Raw genomic sequence first — 9,142 nt, forward strand, 5'->3', positions numbered from 1 at the left:
AAGACGTCAACTGCAGTTGGAAAAAGGGATGTCACTCACCGGCCTAAACAGATAATCATGCATCACAGGTCATGCTATGTCATTTGAGAAACTTCATGGCACAAAGTTGGCAGCTGAGCGCACACTTGTGTCATCCACACAGGGTTTGTAACCTACTTAGCATACGCAAAGACAAATAACAACTGGTCTCACATTACAAAGATTTTATTGCAGGCAAACAATACTATAAATAATATAAGCACCCTATATATAAAAGAACATTCATTCTTTCTTTCTTTCTTTCTTACAGCCTCTGTGGTTGCTAATAAACAGTCTTTGAGTGTCAGATGACGACGGATCCTTAGTGCAGTGGACTTGAGCCACTGACAGATGGCGCCATTTTGCTTCTTTAACCATACTTACACATTTCCCATGCTCACCAGCTGAAGACTTTTGAACTTGGAACAAAACCAGAACACTTCGAAGAAATACAAAGGACACAGCAATCCATGTACGTCTTGGTGCTTATTTTGGGATGAAACTAGTTTCAAGAAAGCCGAATGATACTTCTGAAAAACAAAACAATCAAAAACGAAAAAAAAAACAATGGAAATATACAGGGACAAAATAAGCAACCTCTCAACTGCTTTTTTTCTTCTTTTTTTTTAAATGTATCACTCCATGGTTTGTCTGCCTTTTCTCATCTACTCTGACTGGAAACAAAGTGTCGGAATTGCATCTATAAACAGCTTGGTTAAAATGCAGCCAAATAACATTTGGAGGTTATGAAACAGTAGCTTGCGTCCGTCGCTTCACGATTTTGGAGTGGCCGCTTGCGTTATTGCTGTCGTTTCCTCTCGGACTCCAAATAGAAACTCTCAAAGGCTTCTTCGATCTCCGGATCCATCTCGTCGTCAAAGTCGTAGCTGCGAACGCAGCACGAGACAGAATCACACGCAGAATTGTCGTTTGCGAAAAGGGTTCGACGGATAGAACGCACGGACGGGCACTCGGGAGCGACGAGAAGAAGAACTACTTACTCGTCATCTTCCGTTTCATTTTCACCACCGAAATCATAGAAGTAGTCTTGCTTTTCCATGAGCTCCTGGTATTTCTCGGCATATTCTGTGGAAGCAAAAAAAGAATCCCACTTAGAAGGAGAAAGGTTTTCCCTCCTACTTTACAGAGGAAACCCAGTGAGTCGAGTAAGAAGACGAACAAAAAGCACAACAGGAAACCTAACCAAGCAGTCGGAATCCAATTATTTCTTCAGGTTTAGCGTCGAGCGAGCGAGCGAGCGATCTTACCTGGGTCTGCGGCTGTAAAAGGAGTTCCGTCCTCAGTGTAGAAAGTAGGCTCATTCTGTCAGAGGGGAGAGGAGGAGGAGAAAAGAAAAAGAAAAAAAGCAGCGTTAACAAATGAAGAAGAAGGAAGAGGTGTCCCGCCCACGCCACATTCACCATGAAGTAGTTGGGGTCGTTGTCGGGCGTAGCATTGCTGCTCACCGCGGCGCACACTCTTCCCCAGTCACTGGAGCGCAGCTCCACCAGCTTTAGAAGCATTTGCCGCACGTCCCTGAGGCGGAAAGTAGAATTACTCACGTTGACTCAACGTGTCCAGCGGCTTACAAGCGCGCGCACACACCTACTGCACGTGGCATCCAGTACAATGGTTTCTATCCTCTGGATGAGCGCGTCCATGAACGTGGTCTTGCCTTGTTCTTTCCAAGCGTCGTCCAAGGCGGAGCCGGTCAGCTGTTGACAAAGAAAAACGGCACATTCCAGCAATCGCTCAATTGGATCATTCGAGCGTTGCCAACCTTGAGCAATTTGACAGCGCAGATGATGTTTGCGTCCACTGGATTGGAGAGCAGCGAGTTCAACAGGTCTTTCAATGCCAGCAGGAGGACGTTGGCTCGAGTTACACTTCCGTTGCCACTCTTCAACTGAACACAAACCCATTGAGAGAGGCTTTTGCGCCCACGACGCTACATGCTGACATCTCGTTGATGGACTTTTTACCTCCAGATGAAGGTAGAGCTCACCGAGAAAGAGCGCAAACGCGTGGAACTTTCTCTGTGTTTCAGGGTCTCCTTGCACGGCGACATCTCTCTGCATAAATTCTTTTTGACACCTGCAACACGCAATGCTTTGTTGTTGTTGTTGTGTGGTGGGGGAAAAAGAAAACGAATTGGAACGACTGTATAAATAGAAGGGAATTTTACTTTTGCAGGAGCAGCTGACGAAAGTTACCGCCGGGTGGGCTGAGGTCGAGATGATGGGACAGATAGTTGCAAAGTCGTGCGCCCGTGTAAGCGAAGTTGGGGATGGCGGTGGACTGCAATGAAAACATTTCGTAACAATTTCCAGAGCACAAGCGGGTGTTTTGCTCATCATGCATGCATGGTCATACACCACTCATAGTAAAGCGGAACGATTTTGGATGAAATCTGTGTTAGAAGAGATAAGATCAGATATGATAGAGAAAGTGCCACATACCTCCGTGTAGATCAGCTCCACCAGTTCTGCCAACAACTGCACGGTCGTAACGTACGAATTAAGCACGCTAGTTATGTGTTCAACGTGCGACTCAAACATTCCGGGTGAGGAGCTCAGGTGGCAAAGGAAATCCCGCACCATGTCAGCCAAGGTCGGAGCACTGCAAGCGTCATCATTGTCCTCATAGAAAGCCTGGACCTTGATAGGACAAAGGCAAAACGAGAATCGGCGTTTTTGACACTGTGTGTTAAATGGGGGAGAAAAGAAAAGAAAGGAATGGCCTGATGATGCTGCTGCTGCTGCTGCTGCTGCTGCTGCTTACGTCATTTTGGTACCCAGCAGTTGGGACAAACTCTGGAGCGCTGGCAGAGAGCTTGGACGACTCAACCAAGGAATTGAACTGATGACAGCCCACAGACACAGAAGGGCTAATGGCGGCGTTCTGTCTTTGACTGTCTGAAAGTAGAGGAAGGGAAATTAATCTGCGTTCTGTCTTTGACTGTCTGAAAGTAGAGAAAGTGAAATTGGGAACAAAACAAAAGTATCAAGCGCTTACACGAGATCTCATGGCTACTTCAGGAATTGCATCATTTTTGGAATATGATGTCGGATTGAGAGTGATTTCATAAGAGTAGTGGTCACATGATCACAACACCACATGAAGTTTGACCTAGATGTTTCATCTTTAAACGGGGCTTATGTAGAAATCGACCCACCTCCGACGTAAAAATGCTCAATCGCCACCAATTCGAGGTTACTTTCGTCTTGCGCTCGCTAACGACGACACTTCCACATTGAGACGTGGGGTAGCCGTTAGCCTGCTAGTGAAGTGGGGTGCGTTTATTTATGTTATGTGACGCACTATGGCCTACGGTAACCTTCCAAAACAAGCGCAAGTTGGCATGGCTTGAAATACGAAAGCTAAACGCTAGCTAGCTATCTAGCGTTAGCCATCGCTCTGTTTGTTCCTTACCTCCACTAACACCTGCAGCGCCATTTTCAGTAGCCGTGCTAACGTTGCAATCCCCGGGAGCTGGATAGGCTCGAGGCTGTCTCAAAGGTTCCCTTGGGTTGAAAACTGTTAAGCGACTGTCGCTGTCCCAACCTGAGCTCTGGAGTGAAGCGTCTGCCGGAAGATTTCGGCTTCTCCCAGCTCCGGGAGCTCGATTAAAATGCTCGTTCATGACCAAGCACTTGTTTGTTTTGGCTTTTCACTTTCGTCGCTGAGAAGAAAACATCGAAAGAAAATCCGTTTTTCCTCCAAATAAACCCCAAATCCTGGTGGTTTAGTAACGCCAATACGTACTTGCTTCGGTTAGAGCATGTTGGCGTTTAGTACATCATTAACTTTTTGGCCCACTTCCTGAAAACAACAACAACAAAAAAACAGAGGCGTTTTAATATTAGAGGACGAATTGCCGTCGCCTAGCGGTGTGGAGTGGAAGTTCAGGTCCTAATGAAAAGTTCAAAGGCCGAGGAACGCCCTTAAGTACGGAAGAGGATTAGGGCCAGTGAAGAATAAAAAACGAGGGGTGGCAGGAAAGTCAGAATTCTGACTTTCCGAAATCGAAGCAAGTCAGAATTCTGACTTTATTCTCAGAATTCTGACTTAAAAGTCGGAATTCTGACTTTATTCTCAGAATTCTGACTTTAAAGTCAGAATTCCCCATTTCTGACTTTAAAGTCAGAATTCTGACTTTATTCTCAGAATTCTGACTTTAAAGTCGGAATTCTGACTTTATTCTCAGAATTCTGACTTTATTCTCAAAATTCTGACTTTAAAGTCAGAATTCCCCATTTCTGAGAAAGTCAGAATTCTGAGAATAAAGTCAGAAATGGGGAATTCTGACTTTAAAGTCAGAATTCTGAGAATAAAGTCAGAAATGGGGAATTCTGACTTTAAAGTCAGAATTCTGAGAATAAAGTCAGAATTCCGACTTTAAAGTCAGAATTCTGAGAATAAAGTCAGAATTCTGACTTTAAAATCAGAATTCTGAGAATAAAGTCAGAATTCTGACTTTAAAGTCAGAATTCTGAGAATAAAGTCAGAAATTGGGAATTCTGACTTTAAAGTCAGAATTCTGACTTTATTCTCAGAATTCTGACTTTAAAGTCGGAATTCTGAATTTAAAGTCAGAATTCTGAGAAAAAAAGTCAGAATCCTGTCACCCCTCGGGTTTTTTTTTTCTTCACTGGCCCTAATCCTCTTCCGTACTACTTAAGACCAAATCAGTTCTCGTTTCAAAACATTTCCGACCATCAATGGGACGAAACAATGTCATCCTTTTCATCGAAACATAGCATCACTCTCAAAACACATAAATTAGCACAATAGCAGCAAGAATCACTCAAATATTACAGTAAATGCACAATTTTGGCCCACTTCCTGAAAACAACAACAACAACAAAACAGGAGGCGTTTGAATATTAGAGGACGATTTTCCGTCGCTTAGCGGTGTGGAGTGGAAGTTCAGGTCCTAATGAAAAGTTCAAAGGCCGAGGAACGCCCTGAAGACCAAATCAGTTGTCGTTTCAAAACATTTCAGACCATCAATGGAACGAAACAATGTCATGATTTTCATCGAAACATAGCATCACTCTACATTAGCACAACAACAGCAAGAATCACTCAAATATTACAGTAAATGCTCAATGGCAACACTAAATCCAAAAATCAGTCAAACATTTTTCTTGCCCAGCAAAACAATAGCAAGTAAAATGAAAAAGAAATGGGAAGTTTTTTTGGGGCAGCAAATGTACTGTCAAGAAAGAATTTTCTATGTGACATTGTTGATTGTGATGCAGCCTAACACATTTTGACTATCCGGAAGCGCCTCTCCCACCTCGAGCTCATTCGGTAGCGGCGCATTGCAAACATGTGCTGCACCAGACTGACTCTTTGGGTGGAAGTATTCATTAGTTGTTTTCAGCCTGCAGCCATTTTCCACTTGTTTCCCAAAGCTGGATCGCATTATGCCACAATGATCTCCCGCGCTTGAATGCAAGGATCTACTTTGATAAAAGATTGCCACAGCTATTTTCTCTCATTGCTGTCCCCCATATGCCAGTGTCCTGGAGGAAGTTGGAATACTTTCAAGTGTCTGGGGGTGACAAACGACACCGGTGTTAATGATGGAGGAGGAGTCGGGCACAAGTGTGTTTGCTGACGGGCCGTGTTCCTTACAAGGCCACTCTATTCATTAGCTCCATTTAGGCTATTTCCCTGGTGCCCCATTAAATAGTAAAGAGCCATTAGGAATGAGTTAAAGAAAATTCAAGGCTAATCTGTGGTTGACTTTCCATCCAGGGCTCCAAAGACTTCTCTTTGTTCACCCAAATGATCTCCGATTTGGTAATGTCACCTATATTATTTGATGCAGTAAATGTCACTGGAGGAATGCATGGAAGCAGTCTTGTGAATGTTTTGCAAAGGTCATTTGATCATTTATTGTTTATTTTGTGGTCAGGGTGAAGTAAAGGTCGCAGAGACGTTTGCAAACAGTCCGTCCATCCATAGAGAAATGTCAGTCTCAGGGTCAACAGTTGAGAACTACTTCTTTATATCGTGCCAGAGTTCCCGAGATACGCCAAGATAAATATCTGTCGGGTTCTCAGCACTTATTTGGTGTGGCATCAAGGCAGCTGCCCCTGGTCAACACGCTTGTGCATGATGACGGAAGGAAGTGGGTGGTCAGACGTAGGTCACGTTGTTCCTCTTCTAAATTCCTATTTTCAGCAGGTGCTTCAGTGTCGACGCTCACCTCGGGTGTGGTCGATTCCAATTCAGTTCCGCCTGCTTCTACGTACGAGCTGTATCAGCGCCGTCTTGTCTTTATGTTTCCGCTCGGTTTGGGAGCTAATCAGAGCAGTGGTTACCGCATGCTTTAGCCAGCCTTCGCTCATTAATGCTTATGCAGATAAGGACTCACATAGCGTGAAGCCAACACTACAGATGGAGAGGAGGAAAAACTCAATTTTATTTCCACTTGATAAAGATCCTATAAAAAAAAAAAAGAAGTAAAGAATGCCAAGGAATGCTCACATTGTAAGTGTTCCCATCCAGTTAAATAATCACAAAATAAATAAATCGGTAGAGTGCAGGCGTTGGAACATTTGCTTTGTTGAGTTCTCTCATGATCAACGGGACACCCGCTTGTCTGCATCTACGCTCGCTGGGAGAGTTTATATGATTTCATTTGCCATTTAGCTCCTGTTTGGCACAGAAATAAGAGAAATATTGCATCCTGCGTGTGCCACAAACACACCCTCCTCTCGAAAATAAAGTACGGTTGTTTGTCAGTGTTAGTGCCTTATTTCTAAAAAAATAAAATTCAAATAAAACCCCAAAAATCTAAGTAAGTCTTCACCTTCAGGAGAGGAACATCTCTTTTCACCAGTGCTGGCTGCATTTCCCCCCCCTGGCGTACGTATTTGATGATAGGCTCACGCCATGATTGGAAGGAAGTGGGTGGCCGTGTTTTTCCTGCGAGTTCTCTTGCCTCGCACGGGCCTTCCGTGGATATTCAGACCCACAAACATCTGCCGCTTCTTGTTTTTCCACTCGGCCGACGCGTACGTGTTGTAGCCGTTTTCTTCGATGCGCTCCTTCAGGGTGCAGTCGATGCCAAACTCCCTCTAAAAAAAATACAATTATATATATATATATTTTTTTACAAGTTCATGATGACGTGTGGAGACCAAAGTTCTCACCGCGCCGTAGAGCTCTCCCTTTCTGCTGATTGCCAGATAGTAGTTGCTGTGCAGCCCTTTGATAGCCACCACTCCCACGTCCACCGATGTGATTTCCAGAATACCTGCAAAACAGTAACGAACATTCCGTTCATACGTGAGTGTGTGTGTGAGTGAGACAATACTCAGATGTAAACGTGTTCAGTGTTTTCCTGCTGCAGATAAGAGAACAATGCCCACTCTCTGTCACTTGTGTCATTCACGCTTCTTAGTGTGATTTCAATTGGAAAGCCCTACGCCAGAGAACACAGAATGGGAGACGTTTCCAATTAGAGCGCCTCGTTGTCCCCGGTGAGTGCACGCAAAGTAGGGGGAAAAATGTCTTGACATTGGACAGCCGTGGCACTGAAATGACTCCTTTTGTGGATGTGAGGACTGTGTCCAAGGATTCTGGTTGGATTGGCGGTGAGCGTGGAGCATTCAAGGTTTGTAATGGGGAAGTGGAGGTCCCGTAAATGCCTCCTTTCACTACTTGCATCCTCGCTGGCATGGGGAGACAAGCGTCACGTCGAGGGAGGGGTGGGGCCAATGACACCCTTTGATCAACACGGCTCTTTTGTTTGATGACTGCTTCCGCCTACACCCTGTTCCGGATGTGAGCGGAGTGGTTATCCCGAAAGAACACGCCGACTTCTCTCCCTGTCCGCGAGGTCGTGACTGTATCAATTTCCAGTTCAAACGGTGGCACCTCAGGGCGATGAGGTCTGAAGCGGCCGGGCAGCGGCGGCGGACACAACGGCCATTGAAGATCTGAGAGGAGCCGCTTTCTGTGCGCTGATCGGGTGTCTGGGATGAAGTGAGGATGTAAGACAATCTACGAGCGGCTCTGGCCGGCCGCTCCGTAAACACGGCAGGGATGAAAAGCCGGAGAACAGAGGATGACAGTGAGACCGGGGGGGGGGACCCCGCCGGCCGGGTGAGAAAAGGCCGCAATGATCACTGATCAAAGTCGGCCACCGGAGGCAGGGGCGAGACAGCTCGGATAAAGGAGCCACTGGCTCACACGCATTTACAAATGATGCCAGTGACTGACGTGCATCACAGTGAGAGGTCCGTCTCGTGTCGCTCAAATTCATAAAGTCGGCTCAAATGAAAGCGTTCACAGTCGGGACATCCAAACTGAAGCAAATGTGACACGTAAAACTCACCCGTGAACAAAAAGTACTTTCCACTACAAATGTTACTCCAATGTGTGACTATTGGAAATGGTCATTGCTAGCAATAACTCTGTTTTGAAAAGATCAAGACAATCTGTATTGTTAGTAATGACACAAAGTGTGCGTGCAAAATGTGTCTTTGCAGGCCGTATCTGGCCCCCCTTGACTTTGACACCTATGATTTGGATCATGTGCATGTGTATCAGATGAAGCAGCTATGTGGATGTAAAACGTGGCTAACGCGCTCAAAAAGCGCAAATGATGCTTTGGCTGTGGAACGGACGTGTTTTTTTCCCAAAGATACGAGAAGCAGCTTGTTGTGCTCTCCTTGCTCACTTGTGGCTTCTTCTTGATATAACATTTCATCTTCCCAGCTGGCTCAGAATAAAGTGTCATCCTCATGCTGTCTGTCTGGCTGTCCGAGCAGCGCTTGAAAAGGACCACACTAAGCGTATGTACATTTCAATGAAAAGATAAACATCTCTCTCTCTCTCTCTCTCTCTCTCTCTCTCTCTCTCTCTCCCCCCCAACCTCTGTAAGCGCTCCATCTGTTTTTTTTCCCACTTGCACAAACCCACGATATATGTCCACAAGCCTCTCATATGGCACCTACACACACACACACACACACACACGAACACATGCAGACTCGTTGTCAGGTAACTTAGTCTTGTATTTTTTTTTTTTTTCTTCTTTTTGCACCCCACTACGTGCTTGTGCCGAGAGGTACTTAGCAAAGAATCCGGTTCTGTACGACAT

The 9,142-nt window shown here is 45.2% G+C and overlaps 2 protein-coding genes across 4 annotated transcripts in view; both read right to left on the reverse strand.

The window, feature by feature from the left end:
• Positions 1-186: 186 nt before the first annotated feature.
• On the reverse strand, positions 187-3,916 carry paip1 (poly(A) binding protein interacting protein 1). 3 transcript variants are annotated; one of them, XM_085908888.1, is made up of 11 exons: positions 3,784-3,916; positions 3,451-3,700; positions 2,800-2,933; positions 2,478-2,675; positions 2,204-2,316; positions 2,001-2,112; positions 1,799-1,924; positions 1,624-1,733; positions 1,287-1,554; positions 1,020-1,104; positions 187-905 (listed from the first exon to the last, which is right to left on the reverse strand). In XM_085908888.1, the coding sequence occupies exons 2-11, from the start codon at positions 3,659-3,661 to the stop codon at positions 763-765; spliced, it is 1,500 nt and encodes a 499-aa protein (XP_085765014.1). In that variant the 5' UTR covers positions 3,662-3,700; positions 3,784-3,916; the 3' UTR covers positions 187-762. The 3 variants fall into 3 exon arrangements, with proteins under 3 accessions (XP_085765014.1, XP_085765015.1, XP_085765016.1); XM_085908889.1 differs by having other exon boundaries at positions 1,287-1,341; positions 1,440-1,554; positions 2,001-2,127; positions 3,451-3,913; XM_085908890.1 differs by having other exon boundaries at positions 1,287-1,341; positions 1,440-1,554; positions 3,451-3,912.
• A 2,516-nt stretch (positions 3,917-6,432) lies between these two features.
• The window catches only part of LOC147058694 (fibroblast growth factor 10-like), a 4,681-nt gene continuing 1,971 nt past the window's right edge, over positions 6,433-9,142 (reverse strand). The window contains exons 2-3 of the mRNA XM_085908939.1: positions 7,188-7,291; positions 6,433-7,112 (exon numbers count right to left, since the gene is read on the reverse strand). Coding sequence (XP_085765065.1) covers positions 6,921-7,112; positions 7,188-7,291 — 296 coding nt within the window. The 3' untranslated portion in view covers positions 6,433-6,920. The remainder of the gene's footprint in view (positions 7,113-7,187; positions 7,292-9,142) is intronic.

Source organism: Syngnathus leptorhynchus, chromosome 4 (genome assembly GCF_054491065.1).
Source record: "Syngnathus leptorhynchus isolate UIUO chromosome 4, UIUO_Slep, whole genome shotgun sequence".
Classification (NCBI taxonomy): Eukaryota; Metazoa; Chordata; class Actinopteri; order Syngnathiformes; family Syngnathidae; genus Syngnathus; species Syngnathus leptorhynchus.

What these genes read in the sequence shown, in the direction of transcription:
- paip1 (XM_085908888.1), bottom strand. Translation starts at nt 3,661, where the DNA reads ATGAACGAGCATTTTAATCGAGCTCCCGGAGCTGGGAGAAGCCGAAAT. An exon ending in TGGAGCTGATCTACACGGAG is followed by an intron (nt 2,317 to 2,477) that starts GTATGTGGCACT and finishes TTTTCATTGCAG; the next exon opens with TCCACCGCCATCCCCAACTT. An exon ending in CTGGATGCCACGTGCAGTAG is followed by an intron (nt 1,555 to 1,623) that starts GTGTGTGCGCGC and finishes TTTCCGCCTCAG; the next exon opens with GGACGTGCGGCAAATGCTTC.